We start from the raw sequence: 25411 nt of genomic DNA on the forward strand, positions 1-25411 counted from the left end.
AAAATCTGAAGCAGTCAGTGCAGTAGGGAGAAGGCGAAAGGAAGGAGGCCACGCTGCTGGGTTTCAGGATGAGATGGGCGTTGAGGGTGCATTCACAGAATCCCGGGAGGAGCCAGCTGAGTGGGCAAGGCATTAGGAGAGGGGAGGCACTGAGCGGGGCGCGGTGCTGTAGGGAACGGAGGCTCATCAGGGCGGCCGGAATTGAGGCGCAGGCGCTGAGCCTTCGCCTAAGTCCGCCGAAGTGTGCAGAGCCTGGAGACAGGATCGAGGTCACCGGAAGCCCACGGTGGCGGGTACATGATGAAGCTACAGCGCGCTGGGGGAAGCGACCACTGCCGCCCCGCGGATCCCACCGGCCTGGCCGGGAGCTCCCTCTGCCCTGCTCACCCGCGCTTCCGGCCCGAAGCCCGGCTTCCTCTGACGTCACGGCCCCTGCGCCCCCTGGCGGCGCGGCTGCGGCGGGACGCGCGGGCACCGCCCCCTCCGGCTGGAGGGCGGGACTTCCGGCGAGTGAGTGACGGGCGCAGCCTCGGCAGCGGCGGCGGCGGAGCCCTGAGGCGACAGCAGCTGCGGGAGGCGACGGGCTGCGGCCTGCGGAACCTGAGGCAGCTGGGGAGGGCCGGGCGCGCCGGCCGGATAGCGAGCCGCGCTGGCGGCGGCGGTGGCCGCGATGATGGAGATCCAGATGGACGAGGGCGGCGGCGTGGTGGTGTACCAGGACGACTACTGCTCCGGCTCGGTGATGTCGGAGCGGGTGTCGGGCCTGGCGGGCTCCATCTACCGCGAGTTCGAGCGCCTCATCCACTGCTACGACGAGGAGGTGGTCAAGGAGCTCATGCCGCTGGTGGTGAACGTGCTGGAGAACCTAGACTCGGTGCTCAGCGAGAACCAGGAGCACGAGGTGGAGCTGGAGCTGCTGCGCGAGGACAACGAGCAGCTGCTCACCCAGTACGAGCGTGAGAAGGCGCTGCGCAGGCAGGCGGAGGAGGTGCGTGGGCCGCGGGACCCGCCTGCATCCCCGTCCCGGACCCCCAGCCAGCCCCGGGCCCCGGACCCAACACCCGTCCCGACCCCAGACCCCGCTCCGGCACCCCGGACCGCGGGACCCCTGGACCCCCAGACCCCGCCCCGAGACCCGCCTGGACCCCATATCCCCCGCCCCGGGACTTCCCCACCCCCTCTGCCCGCCGTGAGACACCTCCCTAGAGCACCCCCCCGCCTGCCCCGGGACCCCACCCCGACTCCCGGGGACCCCCTTTTCCGCCCAGGCCTGGGCCCTGGCCCCCTCCTCCGTGCCCCCAGCCCTGAACCTTCAGCCCCAAACCCGATGTGCCTGGCGTCATCCCCGGGGAGCTCAGCTTCAAAGCCAGGCCTCACTCTCCCCTCCCCACCCACCTCTGCATGCCAATTCCCTTTGCTTTCGTGCGTGTGTTCAGTCAAAACGTTTCCCGACCCCAAGTGCTACCTCTGTTGGCTGCCATTCTAAATCCATCTAGAAAAGGAATCTTTTGGTGTTCTTAGGGGGCTGCAGCCGTCTGTGGATGATGTTGGAGACCTTTCCCTTGTCCCTAATCCCGTATTTTGAAGGTCTGTGACACGGGTGAATTGGGTGGTTGATGTAAACACAGAACGAGGCCGCAGGCGGGCTGCTCCTCTGTCAGCAGAAGGAACACTCGAGTTTCTGGAGGTGATCTCTTTGCCCCCTTGGTTCCTTGCTTGGCGAGATTGTTAGCTGATGTAGCCAGGGCTGAGAAACTCCACTCTGGCTTCTGAGGAGTTAAAAGTCTGAGTTTGAAGCGTTTAATTCTGTGCTAGGATGTCTCCATAACCTGGAAATCGCTTGTCTGTGAAGCAGTTACAAGAGCCGGGCCCTGTGGGGAGCACCACTTAGCTTCATTCATTCACCGTCAGATACTGAGCTCGGCCTGCCTGTGTGTGGGCCCAGAGCCTCGCCCTTTGTCAGAAACAGGTTCGGGGAGGCTGGTTCCCATCCCTGCTTTGCCTCTGTGACCTTGGCCTGTCGCCTGCCTGGGGTTTGATTTTCCATCAAAGGAGTGAATTGCACTAGGCGATCTCCAAGCCCAGAAATTCTCTCATTCTAGGAGTTAGGTAATGCTGTTTGACTTATGAATAGAAGTGTCTTAGGAAATGAGCTTCAATTCCTTTTCAATTAATTCGGCTTAACACATTCTTGACTTTAATAGGAAAATAAAAGATTGTGTCAGCATTTTGGCTTTTTCTGAAACCAAGGTGATTTATGGCCTAGTTTGGTTTAAAGCGTGTTTATAAAAATCATAACAGTATGTTGTATCATTCCTCCTTTCCTGTGGTTTCTATTGCGTTTGGGCTTCGTGTCTGTCGCGAGGCGGTTATGCGTTGATTGGAATGCCCCGGTTCCAGCAAAGCTGAGTTAAAGCTCTCAACCTAAGGGAACGCAAAGGTTCATGGATTTTGGAGCTCGGGGTGACTATAGGCATTTTACTGGGAAGGAAACTTGTCCTGAGAAGTGGAGGGGCTGAACCAAGGTCACCCACCCCAGAAGTGCCCAGCCAGGATGCAGAGTGAACCCGACACCGGCCTGGGCACTTGCTTCCATGTCAGGCAGCTGCAGGCACCGGAGGGCTGCTCCCCAGAAGCCTGGAGTGCCAGGGCTGCCCTCGCTCAGCTGTGGAGCTGTGGCTGCCCCCTGTGCTGGGCACCGCCCTCCACTTCTCTCCCACACTCAGTGGCCTGACCTGGATTTCAGGTGGGTTTCTTTTTTTCACCTTGTACCTGTGTGGTCAGTATAGTGGACGAGAAGGAACTGAAAGGAGAAAATCAAGATGGACAACGTTAAGGCTAGGAATTATAACCTTGCCGCTTAAAAATGAGCTGTGCACAGGATAGGCGCTGCCCAGCTCTGTGCGGTTCACATGCAAGCTGCTGTGAGTGCATCTGCCCTCCCCCAGGGCTCCCGCTGAACCAAGCTGGCGGGTGTGCGTGCGGTCTGCAAAGCTATCACCTTTAGTCTGAGACCCACCATTGCCCCAGCGCTTTAGAGAAGCTGCACCCAGAGCTTCGGGAGCCGAGCCCCGAAGCCAGCCAATGCTTGGCCAGCATGGAGGCTATGATTAAACGCTAACAGGGCGCCCTTGGAAAGACCTCAGGGCTTTACAACTAAGGAAGAGGGCTCGATGCTGTCAACATTTGGCATGCCTACTCCTCTACTGAATCAAGCAGACCTTCATTTCCAACTTTGTAGACCATTGTGCCCTGTGGGTCGGCGTCTTTTCTAGGCAGGGTCTTGTGATCACATAGACGTGTGTCTGATAAGAGGGGAGCGGGACGTCACATGCTGCAGGCGTGTCTTGTTGCAGAGGAGCTCCTGGGTGAGCTGTCAGCAGAAGCTCCGTCCCCAGCCACTCTGCTCAAGAAGGCTTAGTCAGAGATGGGTAACCTGAGCCACTGCAGCTTCTGAGCAGACAGAATCCGCAGGGTTTTATAAAAACCTGAGCAGAGCAGACATCCCTGTTCCCATCTTCTTGCCGGTCATTACCACAGTGACTCCCAATGTGCTCTGATAACAGGCAGCTGAGTGTATGAGAGTGAGCTAGAGAGGGTGGGGTCTCCCGAGAGACTGACCCAAGCTGTGGAGTCTGCAGACCCCAGCCTGAGTGTCAGCCTGGCCCTCAAGAGCCACACACCCTGGGTCCATCCTCTTCCCCTCGCTGGGCTGCAGTGGCCGCGGACTTTGCAAGTCAGTTTCATCTCAAGATCCAAGCACCATCACTGGCTGTTGGTTGCCTGGAGAATTGTGGGCAGGCAGATGTAGCAGAGTCAGGGCAGAGCCCTTGACGGGTTCTCAGGGCCGCGGTGGACGGCAGGCACTGGACATTGCTAGCCGCCTACCAGACAGTGCAGTTTCTGGTTGTGCAGGCTCTGATACAAAGTTTTTTAAAACCCTCAAGTTATTTCCCAGTGGAAAAGAAGAAGGTGGGAAACAGCAGCTGAACGGGGTGGGGGCTGGCAAGGAGCAGATGCTGTCTCCACACGCACCGTCCGGTGCAGCTCCAGAGGAGGGCCGGGCAGAGCCACCACGTTTGCCGGGCTTACCCGGGCAGCAAAGAGCCCTTCTCCCGTAGTGATCAACTGCTTAGCTTACAAGAGGAAAAATAAGGTGTGAGAGATGACATGTGAGTATTAGTGGTCATTATTTGCCTTAAAATCTTCTTAACCCTAAAGAAACTGCTGCTGGTAACACCCCCCAGGCTCATGGCAGGCAGCTGGAGTGGGTGTTCTCTCAACAAGCCCAGATCGTGATGTTTGCTGATCATTCGGCATTTGATGCTATGTAAGGAAAGGATGCAAGGGAAGACAGTTTTATCCAAAACTTATTTTTTCCGAGTTAAATAAAAGTTACCGGCCAGGCGCAGTGGCTCTCACGTCTGTAATCCCAGCACTTTGGGAGGCTGAGGCAGGCGAGAGATGAGGTCACGCTATGTTGCCCAGGCTGGTCTCAAACTCCTGGACTCAAGCAATCCTCCCACCTCAGCCTCCCAACATTTGACATTGAACTCCTGACCTCCTCATCTCAGGTCAGGAGTTTGAGACCAGCCTGGCGAACCTGGCGAAACCCTGTCTCTACTAAAAAAAAAAAAAAAGAAAAAAAAATTAGCCAGGTGTGGCGGCAGGCCCCTGTAGTCCCAGCACTCGGGAGGCTGAGGCAGGAGAATCACTTGAACCCAGGAGGCAGATGTTGTGGTGAACCAAGATCATACCACTGCACTCCAGCCTGGGCAACAAGAGTGAGACTCTGTCTCAAAATAAATAAATAGATAAAAATAAATAAATAAATGTCATCCATTTCATAGACTATTTGGATAGGATTCAGCTGGAGAAAACAAACACCATAATCCCGCTCTACAGAGATGATCAGTCTGCCATTTTTTCTTCTTTTTTTCTCCTCTGTGCCAGACGATCTGCCGGAAGTCTTTTCCATCAATGAATTAAGATGCTGAATCAGAAATTTTTATTTTTGTTTTTCATATGACAAATAGTAAATTCACCACTGCTTGGCCAGAGTATGCGATTTCTTTTCCTGCCATGTTATGATATTAAGAACAGTTTTTTAAAAAATGTTTTTTAAATGAAGCTATCAAGATGGGGCTGCCAGAGCTGCCTTTCCTAGGTGCCTCTGAAAGCTGGCCTGGTGTAGCTGCACCACTCACCAGGAGTACAGCAGTCTCCCTAAAAAGTGGAGCAAATACATGTAGGAACCATGGAGAAGGAGGTACCTGCCAGCCAGAGAGAACACGGGACAGAGGCCGAAGTGGCCCGGAGGCCGCTGGGCGCAGCCTGCCCCTCTGCCGCTCCGCTGCGGGAGCCCCCGGGCCACGCTGGCAGCAGTCAGACGGGGCCGAGAGCTGAGAGAAGTCAGTTCTTCCAAAATTAAGATTTCTAAATGAAATACCTGTTTCATTTTTAAGTTTTTAAAAACCATTTTGAAATACGTACAGAAAGGTTGCAGAATTAACACTCCTCACCCAGCTTCCCAAGTGCGGGTGTCTTCCCACGCTGCTTTCTCTGGCTGTGTAAGGGACTCAGGGGTCCCTGTGTCCTTGTTGTGTCCTGTGTTCTGCGGTGGCCTCTCGTTCTCTGCTCTTTGCGACCTTGACCATTGCGACAACACAGGTCAGTCACTTTGCAGCTGTGCCTCAGTCTGGCTCATGGGCCCTGGGGACCAGATATGGAGCATGTCCTCAGGCCTCAGCAGGAAGACCCATGGCATGCAGAGCCTCCTAGATCCTTAATCTGTGCCAGATGGGCATCAGGTGAGGGGCACAAGATTTTTGGATGGGCCCCTTTCCCAGGTTCCCGTTTATTACCAGGGCGGGAGGATGAGCTGTTAGTGCATGAAAATCACTACAGAAGCTTGCCAGGAGCTGCATGGGGTGCCGGCTCTCCGGACTTGTTTTCCTTTGCCCTGTTGAAAGTTGGGGTCCCAAAGCCGGGCGCAGTGGCTCACGCCCGTAATCCCAACACTTTGAAAGGCCGAGGCGGGTGGATCATGAGGTAAGGAGTTCGAGACCAGCCTGGCCAATATGGTGAAACCCCGTCTCTACTAAAAATACAAAAATTAGCTGGGCATGGTGATGCACACCTGTACTCCCAGCTACTTGGAAGGCTGAAGCAGGAGAATCGCTTGAACGCAGGAGGTGGAGCTTGCAGTGAGCCGAGATTGCAACGCTACTGCACTCCAGCCTGGGCAATTGAGGGAGACTCCGTCTCAAAAAAAAAAAAAAGAAAAAAAAAGAAAACTGAGGTCCCGAGCTCCCTTTGTCACCCCGAGTATCTAGCCGCCACTAGGTCCTGGTGTTCTTTTGGCCTCAGGAGTTCTTTTTTTTTTTTTTTTTTTTGAGATGGAGTCTCGCTCTGTCACCCATGCTGGAGTGCAGTGGCGCAGTCTCGGCTCACTGCAAGCTCCACCTCCCAGGTTTATGCCATTCTTCTGCCTCAGCCTCCCGAGTAGCTGAGACTACAGGTGCCCGCCAACACGCCCGGCTAATTTTTTGTATTTTTAGTAGAGACGGGGTTTCACCGTGTTAGCCAGGATGGTCTCGATCTGCTGACCTCGTGATCCGCCCATCTCGGCCTCCCAAAGTGCTGGGATTACAGGCATGAGCCATCGCGCCCGGCCAGCCTCAGGAGTTCTTTAAGTCCCCACTTTTCATCTCCTTTGCTGCCTTCTGCTTCCAGTCACCACCATCCCAGGGTCTCTCGGCCATTCCCACCCCCGCCACTTTGCCAGCCCAGAGAACGCTCACAAAGCATATCTGGTCTCTGAGTGCTAGGGTGAATTCCAGGCAGGGGGATTAGCTGATTGCTCTCCTGGGGCAGACTGGACATCTCAGATGGTGATAACATGAGGGGATCTGAGTGACAAGGTGGGCCAGGACACTGGGTGGACAGAGTGAGGCTGTCTTCCCCAGGTGGCCCCCCACTGGGCCCACCTCTCACCAGCCTCATCTGCCTCTGGTCTTCTGGCCGCCCCCCATTCTGCAGACCTGCAGTTCCTGCCTCCTAGACCACTTGCCCCCACCCCACCCTCGGGGTTTACCTGGCCAGTTCCCGTCTCTGCCGGATTCACTGGTGTCTGCCTCCGCAGTGCACCTGCAGAGAAGCCCCCATCACCCACTCTGCCGCCCCTGCCTGGGGAGCTGGGCCCCCACCAGGCCTCTCTCCCGGCTTCCGCAAGTTAAGCTGCTCCCTGCCAACAAGGGGCCAGCACCCTTTGGTTCATTCAGCCTGAGCCTGTTGTTTCCCTTTCTCGGCACACCCGGAGATGCTGGCCATCTGTGTGTGTGGATAAAGGGAAGCCGGCTTTCCTCTGTCTCTGCACACATCTCACCAAACTGTGCAGTTCCGGAAGGTCAAGGACTGTCTCTTTGGAGCAGCCTTTCTGCCTGACAGAACGTTCTGGGATGATGGAAATGTTGTATTTGGTGCTGTCCACTTCAGTAGCTGCTGGCCACATAGGGCCGTTGAGCATTTTAGGCGTGACTCATGGAACTGAGGAACTGGATTTTTAGTTGTATTTACTTGTTTCAGAGATGAGGTCTCGCCATGTTGCCCAGGCTGGTCTCAAACTTCTGGACCAAAGCAATCCTCCCATCTCAGCCTCCCGAATAGCTGGGACTACAGGCTCGTGCCACCATGCCCGGCTGTGTTTTATTTTAATTAATGTAAACATGTGGCCAGGGCTTCCATACTGGACAGTGTGGCTGTGGGCAGTCTAGCTGAGCTGCCTGCAAGCAAGGGCAGATGGTGAGTTACTCAGCTTCATGCAAGAAAGGAAGATGCTTAAAGGGTGGGTTTGTTTCCTGTTTAATGAACATTTTCCAGAAAGAGGGGAGATCCTGTAGCAGTGGGTTTCAGATACAGGAGACCAGACAGGAGAAAATATTGTGAGATGGGAAAGTGGATGCCAGCGACAGGAAACAGCAGAGAGGGGCTGAAGTTCTCGAAAGGCCAAGAAGAGCCTGGTGGGAAACCGCTCGCACCTCAGGACTGCCTGTGCTCAGGGCACAGGATCGACTTTTTCGCCTTGGGCTGCTTTTTGTTTTCTTTCTGTGGGTAACAATTTTATTGCAGTATCATTGACATACACTGAACTGTACATACTTAAAGAGTACAATTTGATGAGTTTTGAAATACGTATAAACACCAGAAGCCATCCCTGCAGTCCAAGCAGCGTAGACGCCCGGACCCCAGAGTTCCCTGTGTCCTATGTAACCCCCCTCCGACCCCTCCTTGCCCCACCTGTCCCCAGGTAACCACTGACCTGCCTTCAGTCACTGTAGGTTAATTTGCATCTTCTAGATCTTTGCATAATGGCCTCCTGCAGTGCGTACGTGGTTTCCTCTGACATCTTCCACTCGGTACAGTGATTCGGGGACTCACCCAGGCTGTGTGTGTCCTTCCCCCATGGCCAAGCAGGGTCCCAGCAGTGCCGTTTGTCCATCCGCCTGCCTGCAGGGGAGCTGGGCGGCTTGTTTTTACGTAACCTTCACGCATGAGCGGTTTGTAAGCCCGCTCACCCCGTGGCAGGGTGTTGGGCCAAGCACTGCTCTGGGGCAGGCTGGCAGTGAAACCCAGAGACTAGAATCCGCTTATGAGGGGGATGCGTCTTTGCGGAGACCCTTAGAGCCCACAACATCATTACTCTGTTGCATTTTTTTTTGAGCCACTGTTACGGCAAGAGATCCAGGGCGTGCCACGTGAAACGCGACAGGGCCTTTCCTCAAGACCTCTCCTCCGTGTGGTGCGTTTCTCACACAGCGTCTAGGACATTTCAATTCTTGTTATCAACAACCAGATTCAAAACTTGCCTTTTGTTAAAGTTGCTGGGGGCCCCTTCCTCCCCAGGCCTCTGGGGAGTTTGGGGCTCCTGTTCCCTAACCTTTCCTCAGCCAGCCTGCCCATCACCTTTCCTTCTCCCCAGGAAATGAATTCCCAGATATACGCACAGTCCCAGTGGGCCCTTGCACACGTGCGTCTCTATGTCCCTGCCTCAGGTTAGAGCATTCATGTTTTGAGAGCAGGGACCCTTTGGCTACTGAGAAGAGTGAACTGAGGCACGGTTAGCAGGCCCCTCGTTCAGTGGAACCAGAGGGAGTCGGAGGTTGGGGCTGATTAGGAAGTTTCAGAAGCCAATGTAAACTCCTAAGAATGCACCAGAGAATAAAAGTTTACTTAAGAATAATTTTTCCCAGGGAGATGTTTCATAGGATGGGACATTTAACTTGGGGTTTTGGTTTTATCTTCATTTTTCTTCCACTGGTACCAACCATATAAATGTATATATATATTTCCCAATACAAATGTATATGTACTAGTAAGACAGATGGGAAATATATATATATCTATTTCCCATCTGTCTTACCCATTCTTGAAATCAGTTCGTATTCAACCAGTTGGGATTTGTTTTACGTGGACACTGAACCCAGCCGTCCCTTTCACAGAACGTGAGGAAGCCTTGCTTTTCAACCTGATTTTTGGAGTCCCGAGCTGGTGGCCAGATCTCTCAGCCCCACACGTAATACCTGAATGGAGAAATGTCCTTCCCTCGACCCGTGTCCCGTCCAGCAGTCTTCAGGGGCAGCTTTGTAACTCCAGAGCCACCCCCTGCACGTCCTCTCTCTGCATTTTAGACCTAGGTGGCCAGGCAGTTGTGGGAAGTGGAAAGAGCTCTGACTGCCCCCTGCCAGCCCGGGGTAACCACAGCCATGCGAGGTCCTTGCCCGTACCTGGGAACTAGCCGTGAAGGGCATCTGCCAGGCATGTGCCCGGCACCTGTCTGCCTGCTTAAGATAAAAGACCAAAAATGAGCGTTTTTCCTTTGGAAAGTCATACTACGCCCTCATTCCCAGGGAAGGAAATAAATTGATCGGTATTGCACAACAACGAGATCTTTGATTCGTGTCAAGATTCGTTTCTAACCAACCAGCCAGAGCTGAATTGTTTCTCGCTGGTGAGCCTGGCCTAACAAACGTATGAGAGGAGAGGTTTGGATTTTTTTTTTTTGAGACGGAGTCTCACTCTGTCGCCTAGGCTGGAGTGCAATGGCGTGATCTCTACTCACTGCAAGCTCTGCCTCCCGGGTTCAAGCGATTCTGCCTCAGCCTCCTGAGTACCTGGGATCACAGGCGCCCACCACCACACCCAGCTGATTTTTTGTATTTTTAGTAGAGATGGGGTTTCACCATGTTCGCTAGGCTGGTCTTGAACTCCTGACCTCACGTGATCTGCCCACCTCAGCCTCCCAAAGTGCTGGGATTTCAGGCGGGAGCCACTGCACCGGCCGAGGTTTGGATTTAATGTATTACTTTACTCAGCAGGAAAGTGTCCATGGGTTGTGAAAGTTACCAAAAGCCTGTTGATCGCCCTGTGAAAGAACTTACCTGGCCATTGCTCTGACATTCTGAGTCCAGAATACTGTCATCTTGATTTTATATTGGACATTAAAAGTCAGTCACTGTGTTAACTTTGCTTACATATAAAAGGAAGGATGATATCATTGTATGGAATACTGGAGAACTGGCTTGGATTACTAGATGTTCGAAGACCCTATGCCCTCAGGTCATTTCTTTTTTTTTTTTTTTTTTTGAGACAGAGTCTCCCTCTGTCATGCAATGGCGCGATCTCGGCTCACTGCAACCTCTGCCTCCTGAGTTCAAGAGATTCTCCTGCCTCAGCCTCCTGAGTAGCTGGGATTACAGGTACGCACCACCACGCCCGGCTAATTTTGGTATTTTTAGTAGAGATGGGGTTTCACACGTTGGTCAGGCTGGTCTCAAACTCCTGACCTCGTGATCCTCCCACCTCGGCCTCCCAAAATGCTGGGATTACAGGAGTAAGCCACTGTGCCCAGCCAGGTTATTTCAATATGTATCTTGAAATTCACCGAAAATGCTGGGCATGGTGGCTCACGCCTCTAATCCCAGCACTTTGGGAGGCTGAGGTGGGTGGATGACCTGAGGTTAGGAGTTTGAGACCAGCCTGGCCAACATGGCGAAACCCTGTATCTACCAAAAATACAAAAATTAGCCAGGTATGACCAGGCGCAGTGGTTCACGCCTGTAATCCCAACACTTTGGGAGGCTGAGGGAGGCGGATCACGAGGTCAAGGAGATCGAGACCATCCTGGCTAACACAGTGAAGTCCCATCTTTACTAAAAATAAAAAAAATTAGCCGCATATGGTGGTGGGCGCCTGTGATCCCATCTACTCGGGATGCTGAGGCAGGAGAAACAGTTGAACCTGGGAGGCAGAGGTTGCAGTAAGCTGAGATTGCGCTACTACACTCCAGCCTGGGCAACAGAGCGAGATGCCGTCTCAAAAAAATAAAAAATAAAAATTAGCCAGGTGTGGTGGTGGGTGCCTATAATCCTAGCTACTCAGGAGACTGGGAGGCTGAGGCAAGAGAATCACTTGAACCCAGGAGGTGGAGGTTGCAGTGAGCCAAGATCGTGCCACTGCATTTCCAGCCTGGGTGACGGAGTAAAACTCCATCTCAAAAAAAAAAAAAAAAAGAAAGAAAGAAAGAAAGAAATTCACCAAAAAGCAAATTCTGAAAACATAAGTTGAATTTAATTTTCAAGCAGAGCCCTTTGGCCGTGGGAGGGATGGGGAAGTACATCTTAAAAACATGTCTAAAAAGGGAATCCTGTGGCATATTGGTACCTAGATGTGAGAGTTGTTTCGTGTCTCGACTGAGGAACGACACCCATGTTTTCCTTCATTTTGTAATCTCAAGTCATTGCTCCTTGGGATGCTCAAAGGTGACCCGTAGGTGGCCTCTCATGTCCAGATGCCACACAGCATTTCACTAGACTCGGTTAGATAGGTGGTTGTGTCAAATACACGCTGCCCTGCAGCATGGATCACGAGCACGTGTACAGAAACCTTTCACTTTGCTATTGTCACACCTTCAGTAGGTCTCTGGGGCCGAGATACTACCGTGCTGTATTCTGGGTAGTTCTTTTATTTTTTTTATAATCTAGTACTATGCAGGCCCATTCAACAAAAATGCTGATAGTTAAAACTTTATTTTTCTCAGCTCTGTTTATATTTTGTAATCGTGCTTTATTCATCTCCATTCCCCACGTCACCACCACTGAAAATTCTTGGTTCTTTTTTTTCTTTTTGAGATGGAGTCTCGCTCTGTCGCCCAGGCTGGAGTGCAGTGGCAGGATCTCGGCTCACTGCAAGCTCCGCCTCCCAGGTTCCTGCCATTCTCCTGCCTCAGCCTCCCGAGTAGCTGGGATTACAGGCGCCCGCCACCACGCCCGGCTAATCTTTTTTGTATTTTTAGTAGAGATGGGGTTTCACCTTGTTAGCCAGGATGGTCTCGATCTCCTGACCTCAAGATTCGCCCGTCTCAGCCTCCCAAAGTGCTGAGATTACACACTTGATTCACCAAGCCCGGCTGAAAATTCTTGGTTCTCTTAAATCAGAAGTAAATGTTTTTTTTGTTTTGTTTTGTTTTTTTGAAGCAGAGTTTCACTCTTGTCACCCGGGCTGGAGTGCAATGTCATGGCCTTGGCTCACTGCAACCTCTGCCTCCCGTGTTCAAGAGATTCTCCTGCCTCAGCCTCCTGAGTAGCTGGGATTACAGGCATGCATCACCATGCCTGGCTAATTTTGTATTTTTAGTAGAGACGGGGTTTCACCAAGTTGGCCAGGCTGCTCTTGAACTCCTGACCTCAGGTGATCCCCCCACCTCGGCCTCCTAAAGTGCTGGGATTACAGGCATGAGTCACCGCGCCCGGCCAATGATCTTTAAATAAAAATATTTTCTGGGCCGGGTACAGTGGCTCACGCCTGTAATACCAGCACTTTGGGAACCCAAGGCAGGCAGATTCCTTGAGGTCAGGAGTTCGAGAGCAGCCTGGCCAACGTGGTGAAACCCCGTCTCTACTAAGAATACAAAAATTAGCCGGGCACAGTCGTGGGTACCTGTAATCCCAGCTAGTCAGAGGCCGAGGCAGGAGAATCGCTTGAACCTGGGAGATGGAGGTTGCAGTGAGCCAAGATCGCACCACTGCACACCAGCCTGGGCAACAGAACCGTCTCCAAAAAAAAAAAAAAAGAGTGTTCCAGCATCCACCCCCCCAGAAGCCCCATCAGAGGACTCTTCACTTCCTCAAGATGAGTTTTCTCTCACCCCAAGTCTAGCCCTAGCATCTTCTCACTGAAAACGACTCAACATTAGGGGCTGGGCGAGGTGGCTCACGCCTGTAGTGCCTGTGGTTCAGGAGGCTGTGGCAGGAGGATTGCTTGAGCCCAGTAGGTAGGTCAAGGCTGCAGGGAGCCTTGGTCATGCTGCTGTACTCCAGTCTGGATAACAGAGCAAGACCCCGTCTCAAGCAGTCTTCCTGCCTCAGCCTCCCAAGTAGCTGGGACTATGGGCATGCAACACTGTGCCCAGCTAATTATTTTTTGTAGAGGTAAGGTCTTGTTATATTGCCCAGGCTGGGCTCGAACTCTTGGCCTCAAGTGACACTCCTGCCTCAGCGACCCAAAGTGCTGGGATTACAGCTGTGAGCCACTGTGCCCAGCCTGAGACCCAATCTTTAAAAAGAAAAAAAAAATGGCCCCTTCCTAAGGGACAGAGACCTGGTGCTTTCTGACAGGTGAAATGCATAACCAAAAAATAAATATGTATGTAGGTGATTCAAAATGATTCTCAAATCAATCTAGAAGGAGAAATTAGGAATAACCAGGAAAATGTTGAAAAGGAAGATGTAAGAGGGAGAGCAGATATTAGATACTAGAAAGTACCATAACACCACAACACCAGTTTAAAAACCTGTGGTGCTGGCTCAGAAACAGACTAAAATGTAGCCAGGCACAGTGGCTCATGCCTGTAATCCCAATACTCTGGGAGGCTGAGGGGGGATCGCTTGAGCCCAGGAGTTTGAGATCAGCCTGGGTAACATAGGGAGACCCCATCTCTACAAAAAAAAAAAAAAAAAAAAAACCACAAAAATTAGCCCAATGTGGTGGCACGTGCCTGTGGGCCCAGCTACTCAGGAGACTGAGATGGGAGGATCGCTTGAGCCCGCGAGGTCAAGGCTGCAGTGGGTGACAGAGGGAGACCCTGTCCCCAAAAAATTGAAAAATAAAAGTAAAAGAAAAAAAGCCTCAAAAACAAACCAAAAAGTATAAAAGAAAGAAATGTTGAGAGTTCTACAAAAGGGCACTGACCCACTTTTTAGGGGGAAGTGTAAGTTGGGACACCCTCTGAAGAGTCACTTAGTGCATGACCACAGCCTCAGAGAGCAGGAAGCCAGCAGGTGAATATACAAAGACGTGTGTGCACACAGCTTTTGTTTGTTTGTTTTTCTTTTGAGATGGAATCTTGCTCTTGTTGCCCAGGCTGGAGTGCAATGGCGCAATCTTGGCTCACTGCAACCTGGGTTCAAGCAATTCTCCTGCCTCAGCCTCCTGAGTAGCTGGGATTACAGGCGCACGCCGCCACGCCCAGCTGATTTTTTGTGTTTTTAGTAGAGATGGGGTTTCACCATGTTGGCCAGGCTGGTCTTGAACTCCTGACCTCAGGTGATCCACCCGCCTCGGCCTCCCAAAGTGCTGGGATTACAGGCATGAGCCACCGTGCCCGGCCAGCTTTTTATAATAGCAAACATTTTAAAGCAACCTGAAAGTCCATAAAGAGATAATGGATTGAGCAAACTGTGCTCTACACACACACTCCCAGCAGAACACACACTTGCCAAAAATGGAAGTGGTCGAATATGCCTGTTGGTGTTGAAAGGCATTTCAGTATAAATCAGTGAATAAATCAGGTTACAAAACACTGTGTACCAGATGATCATACATCTGCTCTACACACACACATACAAATCCAGAAGCACGTCACACAATTTTAACTGACCTTATAGACCGAGACTCATAATTTAAAATTTTTTCTGTTTTTACCTAACACTGATTTTCCTGCAAAAACATACATTGTTTATATAATTATTTTCATTTTTTATATAACAGGAAATAAAATTACCTACTTTAAAAAATATCCAGGCCAGGCCGGGTGCAGCGGCTCACGCCTGTAATCCCAGCACTTCGGGAGGCGGAAGCAGGCGGATCACGAGGTCAGGGAATCAAGACCATCCTGGCTAACACGGTGAAACCCCGTTTCTACTAAAAATACAAAGAATTAGCTGGGCGTGGTAGTGGGTGCCTGTAATCCCAGCTACTTGGGAGGCTGAGGCAGGAGAATTGCTTGCACCCGGGGGGCGGAGGTTGCAGTGAGCTGAGTCATGTCATTGCACTCCAGCCTGGGCAACAAGAGCAAAACTTTGTCTCAAAAAAAAAAAAAAAAAAAAAAACAAGGCTGGGCATGGGGGCTCATGCCCGTAATCCCAGCACTTGGGAAGGCCGAGGCGGGTGGATCACCTAAGGTCAAGAGTTTGAGACCAGCGTGACCAACATGGCAAAACACCATCTGTACTAAAAATACATTAGCTGAATGTGGTGGCGCATGCCTGTAATCCCAACTACTCGGGAGGCTGAGGCAGGAGAATCGCTTGAACCCGGGAGGCGGAGGTTGCGGTGAGCTGAGATCGTGCCATTGCACTCTATCTCAAAAAAAAAAAAAAAAATCCTTTGCTCATGCCTGTAATCCCAGCACTTTGGAAGGCCAAGGCGGGAGGATTGCTTGAGCCCAGGAGTTTGAGACCAGCCTGGGCAATATAGTGAGATCCTATCTCTACAAAACCTTTTTTTTTAGAGAGAGGATCTCACTGTCATCTGGGAGTGCAGTGGTGCCAGCCTCAGGGCTCACTGCAGCCCCGACCTCCTGGGCTCAGGTGATCCTCCCACCACAGCCTCCCAGCTCGCTGGAACTACAGGCACATGCCATCGCGTCCAGCTAATTTTTTTGTAGAGACGGAATTTCACCATGTTGCATCTAACTCCTGGAGTCAATCAATCCACTCGCCTCGGCCTCCCAAAGTACTGGGATTACAGGCATGAGCCACCACTCCGGGCCTATAAAAACTTTGTTTTTTCGTTTTGTTTTGTTGTGTTTTGTTTTGTTTTGTTTTTGGAGACTGAGTCTTGCTCTGTCGCCCAGGCTGGAGTGCAGTGGCGCGATCTCAGCTCACTGCAACCTCCGCCTCCCGGGTTCAAGTGATTCTCCTGCCTCGCCCTCCCGAGTAGCTAGGACTACAGGCGCCCGCCACCACGCCCAGCTAATTTTTTTTATTTTTAGTAGAAACGGGGTTTCACCATGTTAGCCAGGAAGGTCTCCATCTCCTGACCTCGTGATCCACCCCGCCTCGGCCTCCCAGAGTGCTGGGATTACAGGCGTGAGCCACCGCACCCAGACAACTTTTTGTTAAAAATTCTTATCAGTCGATTAATAGCATGTGTGTGTTCTTCATATGCTAGTTGTAGCCACAGTTAATTCAAAATCACTTATTTTTATTTTTTTGTACCGCTGCACAAAAAAGTCATGCATTTTCTCAGCTGTGGAGTGTTTGTTTTTCTTCCTTTTCCTTAAGTTGCATGTGATGCCCGTAACACAGACTCTTCCTGCTGCCTCCTGCTCCCTGCCTGCCCCTCCCGCCTCCTCTGTGGTTTTCTGCCCTCTCAGTAACTGCACAGAATGAGTCACCTCTTGGGCAGAGCCCCAGTGGTTTCAACACAACGACCTTTTTAGAAGCTGCTGCTATAGGAAGAAGCGTGGAGGAGCCTAGTATCCGGGTGGGAGAGTGGGTAGAGTTATTATAGGGAACACAGCTGTGGCCACTACCCATGAATCTTCCAGATCCCAAAAGATGAAATCCACCGCCCGGTTTATATTCCCATCTTCTGAGAAACTCTTTTGTCTTCAGAACCCAGCTGAGGCTGGGTGCAGTCGCTCAGGCCTTTGGGACTGAGCGCTTTGGGAGGCTGAGGTGGGAGGATCGCTTGAGCCCAGGAGTTTGAGACCAACCTGGGAACCATAGCAAGACCCCATCTCAAAAAAAAAAAAAATTTTTTTTTTTTGAGATGGAGTCTCGCTCTGTCGCCCAGGCTGGAGTGCGGTGGCGCTATCTTGGCTCACTACAAGCTCTGCCTCCCGGGTTCACGCCATTCTGCCTCAGCCTCCCAAGTAGCTGGGACTACAGGCGCCTGCCACCACGCCTGGCTAATTTGTTGTATTTTTAGTAGAGACGGGGTTTCGCCGTGTTAGCCAGGATGGACTCGATCTCCTGACCTTGTGATCCGCCTGCCTCGGCCTCCCAAAGTGCTGAGATTACAGGCGTGAGCCACCGTGCTTGGCCAATTTTTTTTTGTTTTTGTTTTTGTTTTTGAGATGGAGTCTTGCTCTGTCTCCCAGGCTGGAGTACAGTGGTGGGGTGATCTGGGCTCACTGCAGTCTCCACCTCCCAGGTTCAAGCGATTCTCCTGCCTCAGCCTCCCAAGTAGCTGAGATTATAGGTGTGTGCCACCACACCCGGCTAATTTTTGTATTTTTTAGTAGAAACAGAGTTTCACCATGTTGGTCAGGCTGGTCTCGAACTCCTGACCTCACATGATCCATCTGCCTCAGCCTCCCAAAGTTCTGGGATGAGGCAGGAGAATCGCTTGAACCCGGGAGGCAGAGGTTGCAGTGTATTTTTTAGTAGAAACAGGGTTTTACCATGTTGGTCAGGCTGGTCTCAAACACTCACTCAGGCTGGTGGCTCACAGCGTGAGCCACTGTGCCCGGCCTCTACAAAAAATTTTTAAAAATTAGCCAGGCATGGTGACACATGCCTGTGGTCCCAGCTGCTCAGGAGGTGGAGGCAGGAGGATCATTTGAGCCCAGGTGCTCAAGGTTGCAGTGAGTTGTTATCGCACCACTGCAGTCCAGCCTCAGAGACAGAGCGAGACTCTCTCAAAACAAAACAAAACAAAAGCCCAGTTGATATTTATACTTCTTCCAGTGAAATTTCTTGATAATATTCCCCAGTTTTCTACTCTGTAAAAAGGAGGTGTTAACAGCTCCCTCTCTGGGCTGCTGTAGGAACTACACTTATGGCATCTATGCCCGGCCACACCTGGGGCCTCACTGGCCCCCAGGCTCCTCAGACCTTTTATGAGCTGCTTTTATTTTGCAAAATGTTTTCTTTTCACTTGGTTTGATAATAATTTTGTCCTGAAACTTACCACATAAGGTTAAGATTCCAAACCTAGACCAATCCCCCTGCCTTTTTATTTAATGACTAGGAGCAAGACTGTGTTGCTGGTTATCCCAGTAACGATGGTGTCCTGAGCTGAGCTGCAAGTGAGATGCAGAAAAGTAGGCTCAACCTTGTTCTTAGGCGTGGAGTTGAGAGGAGTCAGATGACTCCATTGCAAACAGGACTGGCTGTGTGCTCATGGATCCCAGTGTAAAAATGGAAACACAGGGCTCTATGTTCAAACATTAGCAACATTTCAAGATGACAGCAGCCAAGCCAAGCATGGGGCCTTCTGAGTGCAGGGCCCCGCATTGCTGCCCGGGTCTCATGCAGCCACGAAGGCAGCCGTAATTGGAAACAACAGGCTCCCTTCACAGCAAATCCTCCCGGGAGAGGAGGGTGCAATCATGCAGTCCTGGAGGGCTCTCCCACCCTGCCCTCATGGCTCCTCACTGTGCCTGAGGAGGGTGGTGGCCACAGCCACATGGCGGGAAGCCCCCATTCCGGCCTGGCCATGGGCCAACTTGTGGCCTTGGGGACATCTTTGGCCCCTGGGCCCTCAAAGCCTGCGGCCCTTCAAGTGAAAGGCGGCTGCTCCACACTCACTCCTGATGACTGCTCTTTCCCTCCCTTCCATGCACAGAAATTCATTGAGTTTGAAGATGCTCTGGAACAAGAGAAGAAAGAGCTGCAAATCCAGGTGGAGCACTACGAGTTCCAGACGCGCCAGCTGGAGCTGAAGGCCAAGAACTATGCCGATCAGAGTAAGTGGCTGGCGGGAGCCTGGAGGCGCGCTTGATGGGCGCTGCTCTGGGACGGCTCTGGTTGGGGTGGACGTGGAGCGCCTTCCACACAAGGGGACGAGAGGAAGCCCAGTGGGAGCCTCAGCCATGTATTCCAGCTCTTTGCACTGCTGCCTGTTTCTGTAATGGGCCCCAGATTGTGTGTGGAAATAAGTAAATCAGGCCACTGTGGCCCCATAGCACTTTTGCTTCAGAGTGAATTCTGACCCCCGGATCACAAGTCTGTGGTCCTGAAGGTCCTTCCTGAACCTTTTGAACAGAGCTCCTGCAGCCCCTGGGGTCCCCACCTCTTCACACTGCTGAGGAGTGATGGCTCCTTCTCAGGCAGGAGGATGGGCCCACTGGTGTAGCCCCACTGAAGTGACAGCGCCTAGGTGGGGGGCATAGCTGATCAGGGTGTCTGTCCCCTGCAAGGCGAAGTGGCAAAAGGGGTTTATTATTATTATTATTATTATTATTATTATTATTATTATAAGAACAGTTGGTTTACTTACCTCTAAAAGTCTTTGCTTAAACTCTACTGTCAATGTTTTAGGCCAGGCGTGATGGCATGCGCCTGTGGTCTCAGCTGGGCTGAGGTTGAGACTGCCATGTGGGCACAGAGAGACCTCATCTCTTGAAAAAAAAAAAAAAAAGGCCGGACATGGTGGCTCACACCTGTAATCCCAGCACTTTGGGAGGCCAAGGCGGGTGGATCACCTGAGCTTAGGAGTTTAAAACCAGCCTGGCCAACATGGCGAAACCCCATCTCTATAAAAATACAAAAATTACCCGGGCATGGTGGCGAGCGCCTGTAGTCCCAGCTACTCGGGCGACTGAGGCAGGAAGATCGCTTGAACCCAAGAGGCGGAGGTTGCAGTGAGCCAAGATCGTGCCACTGCACTCTAGCCTGGGCGACAGAGTGAGACTCCATCTCAAAAAAAAAAAGAAAAAATTTAAAAAAGAAGAAGTGATGATTTCCTGTGTAATTTGCCTTTTCTGTAATTAGATGTTTTGTTTTGTTTGGAGACAGAGTTTCGCTGTTTTTGCCCAGGCTGGAGTGCAATGGTGCAATCTCAGCTCACTGCAACCTCTGCCTCCCGGGTTCAAGTGATTCTCCTGCCTCAGCGTCCCAAGTAGCTGGGACTACAGGTGCCCGCCACCACACCTGGCTAATTTTTTGTATTTTTAGTAGAGATGGGGTTTCACTGTGTTAGCCAGGATGGTCTCGATCTTCTGAACTCATGATCCTCCCAAAGTGCTGGGATTACAGGTGCGAGCCACCGCGCCTGGCCCCAGATGTTTTAATGATTGAAACCAATCGGCTGCGGTTTCCCTAGCTACCTCAACAGCAGGTTCCTTCATCTCTAAAAAGTTAAGATCAAACTTGGGAAAGAAACTGTTTTGATATGTTAGACTTACTCCTATCCCCAGCCAAGGCCTAAAGGCTGCTGTGCTGCCAATGACCTGCTGACGAGTCTGGGGGCCAGAGGGTGACCACGGTGGCAGCTTCCACACACATGGAAACACGCTGCCATTCACAACGCAAAGCAAACCTAAGACCCGTGCTGAGCATACCTAGGTAATGCCTTTCCATAATTACAGAGTCTCTCCTGGTCCCTCGGCTTTCAGTACATTTCATGTGTGAAACATTCTCAGCTCTCTTCTTAGAAGGAGAAAAACATAAGCTCAAATTACAGGCAAGGCTGGGAACAGTGGCTCACACCCATAACTTCCACACTTTGGGAGGCTGAGGGGTGAGGATCCCTTGAGCTCAAGAGTTCAAGACCAGCCTGGGCAACCTGGTGAAACCCCATCTCTACAAAAAATACAAAAATTAGCCAGGCACGGTGGCTCACAGACTTGTGGGCCCAGCTACTCGGGAGGCTGAGGTAGAGGATTGCTCAAACCCAGGAGGGAGAGGAAGCCTTGATCATGCCACTGCACCCCAGCCTGGGTGACAGAGTGAGACCCAGTCTCAAAAAAAATCAAATTACAGGCTGAGGCTGTTCACTGGGCCAGCACCAGGAGTTGGGGCCAGATGAGTGCAGAGAGCAGGCCCCGGGCTCCCTCCAGGTGGTGGCTGTACTCTGCCCCAGCTGGAGCTCACAGAGAGGCTGTGGGGCTCTGACCTCACACAGACAGGTAGCCTCTCCCGGGGCCACAGCCGTTGCCGGGGTCAGCACAAGCCTGGGATGGCTGGTTGGCTCCCTCCTCCAGCAGCCAGTTACATGTGTGCAGCGTGCAGTGTCTATAACTCGTGTGCTGTATGCAGTGTCTGTGTGTTGTGTGCTGTGTGCGGCGTCTGTGTGAGTCGTGTGCTGTGTGCAGCGTCTGTGAGCCATGTGTTATTTACCATGTGTGTTAGTCACATTTGCTGCATGCAGCGTCTGTGAGTCACATGTGTCACGTGTCATGTCTGTAAGTCTTGTGCGTGGTGTCTGTACATCATGTGTCAGGTGTGGCGTCTGTAAGTTATGCGTGTTTGGTGCTGTGTCTAAGTCGTGCGTGTGAGGTGCTGTGTCTGAGTCACGCGTGTCAGGTGTGATGTCTGTAAGCACCTCAGGCTCCTTAGGGAAGACCAGACTGCCTGCTGGCACTGACGCCTATGCTGCTCCTCGGGGTGAGATCCCCGCGCCGGCAGTGCAGCTTCCCTGGGTGCCTGGTAGAGATGCGAGAGCCCAGCGTAGGCCGCCGCGGCCTCCAAGGATGTGCCGGGCCAGTTACCCCCCAGGTCACAGAGCAGGATGGCCAAAGTGAGATGTTGAGCCACATAATCTGTGGAGTCATTTCTAAACAGACACCAGAAAGCTGGGGAGGATGGGGGGGCACCACGCCAAGGACAGGGCACAAGCTGGTGGAGCACCTTACCAGCTGAGTCCCGGCCACGAGCTCCCTGGGGCTGTCTCTCACCTCGCCGCGTCAGCCCTCCCCATTGGTGGGCTGCAGGACAGAGCTGAGGTTTGAACACAGCTGTGGAGGCGGCCATCAGGCCAGGGGCACGCATGCACCATTGGCGGGACATAGAGTGGGGTCCCCTGCCTGTGGCTGCCCGTCGGCCTGTCATGCTGCTTCTGTGTCGCTTGGGCAGATCACGTCTGGGGCCAGAGGGGCCCATGTTGGTGTCACGGGGGGCCTCCCGTTTAAGGGAGACATGACTGTCAGCCCAGAAGGCACATAGTCGTGATTGGCCTCCCCAGCCCTCGGCGTGTGTGAGGGACCTCGCTGCTTGTTCTGCCAGACACGACCCTTTGACGTGTCCAGGAGGTTACTCACTTTGAATCCCGCCTCCTCCCGCAAGCTTCTTGTGCACCTATTGCCTGTGCCTGGCGTGCCTGGGTTTTGCCTGCATCTCAGAAGCTTGTGGCTGACTTTAGCACAGAGAGCGCCTGTGGGTTTCCCCACCCCCATATTTAACTCCCAACAGAGCTGAGTGTTCTCCCATGGCACAGGGCACACACAGCAGCCCCCCAGATGGCCTTCACAGAGCTGAGTGTTCTCCCATGGCACAGGGCACACACAGCAGCCCCCCAGACGGCCTTCACAGAGCTGAGTGTTCTCCCATCGCACAGCACACACCGCAGCCCCCCAGACGGCCTTCACAGAGCTGAGTGTTCTCCCATGGCACAGGGCACACACCGCAGCCCCCCAGACGGCCTTCACAGAGCTGAGTGTTCTCCCATGGCACAGGGCACACACAGCAGCCCCCCAGACGGCCTTCACAGAGCTGAGTGTTCTCCCATGGCACAGCACACACCGCAGCCCCCCAGACGGCCTTCACAGAGCTGAGTGTTCTCCCATGGCACAGCACACACAGCAGCCCCCCAGACGGCCTTCACAGAGCTGAGTGTTCTCCCATGCCACAGGGCACACACAGCAGCCCCCCAGACGGCCTTCACAGAGCTGAGTGTTCTCCCATGGCACAGCACACACAGCAGCCCCCCAGACGGCCTTCACAGAGCTGAGTGTTCTCCCATGGCACAGCACACAGCAGCCCCCCAGACGGCCTTCACAGAGCTGAGTGTTCTCCCATGGCACAGGGCACACACAGCAGCCCCCCAGACGACCTTCACAGAGCTGAGTGTTCTCCCATGGCACAGCACACAGCAGCCCCCCAGACGGCCTTCACAGAGCTGAGTGTTCTCCCATGGCACAGGGCACACACAGCAGCCCCCCAGACGGCCTTCACAGAGCTGAGTGTTCTCCCATGGCACAGGGCACACACAGCAGCCCCCCAGACGGCCTTCACAGAGCTGAGTGTTCTCCCATGGCACAGCACACACAGCAGCCCCCCAGACGGCCTTCACAGAGCTGAGTGTTCTCCCATCGCACAGCACACACAGCAGCCCCCTAGACGGCCTTCACAGAGCTGAGTGTTCTCCCATGGCACAGGGCACACACAGCAGCCCCCCAGACGGCCTTCACAGAGCTGAGTGTTCTCCCATGGCACAGCACACACAGCAGCCCCCCAGACGGCCTTCACAGAGCTGAGTGTTCTCCCATGGCACAGCACACAGCAGCCCCCCAGACGGCCTTCACAGAGCTGAGTGTTCTCCCATGGCACAGGGCACACACCGCAGCCCCCCAGACGGCCTTCACAGAGCTGAGTGTTCTCCCATGGCACAGCACACATAGCAGCCCCCCAGACGGCCTTCACAGAGCTGAGTGTTCTCCCATGGCACAGCACACAGCAGCCCCCCAGACGGCCTTCACAGAGCTGAGTGTTCTCCCATGGCACAGCACACAGCAGCCCCCCCAGACGGCCTTCACAGAGCTGAGTGTTCTCCCATGGCACAGGGCACACACCGCAGCCCCCCAGACGGCCTTCACAGAGCTGATTGTTCTCCCATGGCACAGCACACATAGCAGCCCCCCAGACGGCCTTCACAGAGCTGAGTGTTCTCCCATGGCACAGCACACAGCAGCCCCCCAGACGGCCTTCACAGAGCTGAGTGTTCTCCCATGGCACAGGGCACACACAGCAGCCCCCCAGACGGCCTTCACAGAGCTGAGTGTTCTCCCATGGCACAGGGCACACACAGCAGCCCCCCAGACGGCCTTCACAGAGCTGAGTGTTCTCCCATGGCACAGGGCACACAGCAGCCCCCCAGACGGCCTTCACAGAGCTGAGTGTTCTCCCATGGCACAGGGCACACACAGCAGCCCCCCAGACGGCCTTCACAGAGCTGAGTGTTCTCCCATGGCACAGGGCACACACAGCAGCCCCCCAGACGGCCTTCACAGAGCTGAGTGTTCTCCCATGGCACAGCACACAGCAGCCCCCCAGACGGCCTTCACAGAGCTGAGTGTTCTCCCATGGCACAGGGCACACACAGCAGCCCCCCAGACGGCCTTCACAGAGCTGAGTGTTCTCCCATGGCACAGCACACAGCAGCCCCCCAGACGGCCTTCACAGAGCTGAGTGTTCTCCCATGGCACAGCACACAGCAGCCCCCCAGACGGCCTTCACAGAGCTGAGTGTTCTCCCATGGCACAGCACACACAGCAGCCCCCCAGACGGCCTTCACAGAGCTGAGTGTTCTCCCATGGCACAGGGCACACACCGCAGCCCCCCAGACGGCCTTCACAGAGCTGAGTGTTCTCCCATGGCACAGCACACACAGCAGCCCCCCAGACGGCCTTCACAGAGCTGAGTGTTCTCCCATGGCACAGCACACAGCAGCCCCCCAGACGGCCTTCACAGAGCTGAGTGTTCTCCCATGGCACAGCACACAGCAGCCCCCCAGACGGCCTTCACAGAGCTGAGTGTTCTCCCATGGCACAGGGCACACACAGCAGCCCCCCAGACGGCCTTCACAGAGCTGAGTGTTCTCCCATGGCACAGGGCACACACAGCAGCCCCCCAGACGGCCTTCACAGAGCTGAGTGTTCTCCCATGGCACAGGGCACACACAGCAGCCCCCCAGACGGCCTTCACAGAGCTGAGTGTTCTCCCATGGCACAGCACACACAGCAGCCCCCCAGACGGCCTTCACAGAGCTGAGTGTTCTCCCATGGCACAGGGCACACACAGCAGCCCCCCAGACGGCCTTCACAGAGCTGAGTGTTCTCCCATGGCACAGCACACACAGCAGCCCCCCAGACGGCCTTCACAGAGCTGAGTGTTCTCCCATGGCACAGCACACACAGCAGCCCCCCAGACGGCCTTCACAGAGCTGAGTGTTCTCCCATGGCACAGCACACAGCAGCCCCCCAGACGGCCTTCACAGAGCTGAGTGTTCTCCCATGGCACAGCACACACAGCAGCCCCCCAGACGGCCTTCACAGAGCTGAGTGTTCTCCCATGGCACAGGGCACACACAGCAGCCCCCCAGACGGCCTTCACAGAGCTGAGTGTTCTCCCATGGCACAGGGCACACACAGCAGCCCCCCAGACGGCCTTCACAGAGCTGAGTGTTC

General features: G+C 53.5%; 1 protein-coding gene and 1 long non-coding RNA gene across 14 annotated transcripts in view; one reads left to right on the top strand and one right to left on the bottom strand.

Moving 5' to 3' along the window:
* The first annotated feature begins 511 nt into the window (after nt 1-511).
* MAPK8IP3 (mitogen-activated protein kinase 8 interacting protein 3) overlaps nt 512-25411 on the top strand; it is a 65709-nt gene continuing 40809 nt past the window's right edge. For 6 of the 13 annotated variants that reach the window (XM_024350022.3, XM_024350026.3, XM_024350023.3 and 3 more), the window contains exons 1-2: nt 512-988; nt 18853-18973. In XM_024350022.3, coding sequence (XP_024205790.2) covers nt 671-988; nt 18853-18973 — 439 coding nt within the window. In that variant the 5' untranslated portion in view covers nt 512-670. The remainder of the gene's footprint in view (nt 989-18852; nt 18974-25411) is intronic. The other 7 variants (XM_024350024.3, XM_024350031.3, XM_024350025.3 and 4 more) reach the window with 3 other exon arrangements.
* Nucleotides 7848-8543, bottom strand: LOC104002484 (uncharacterized). The gene is made up of 2 exons (XR_674787.4): nt 8321-8543; nt 7848-8106 (listed from the first exon to the last, which is right to left on the bottom strand). It is a non-coding gene; the product is annotated as an uncharacterized LOC104002484 (long non-coding RNA).

Source organism: Pan troglodytes, chromosome 18 (genome assembly GCF_028858775.2).
Source record: "Pan troglodytes isolate AG18354 chromosome 18, NHGRI_mPanTro3-v2.0_pri, whole genome shotgun sequence".
Taxonomy (NCBI): Eukaryota; Metazoa; Chordata; class Mammalia; order Primates; family Hominidae; genus Pan; species Pan troglodytes.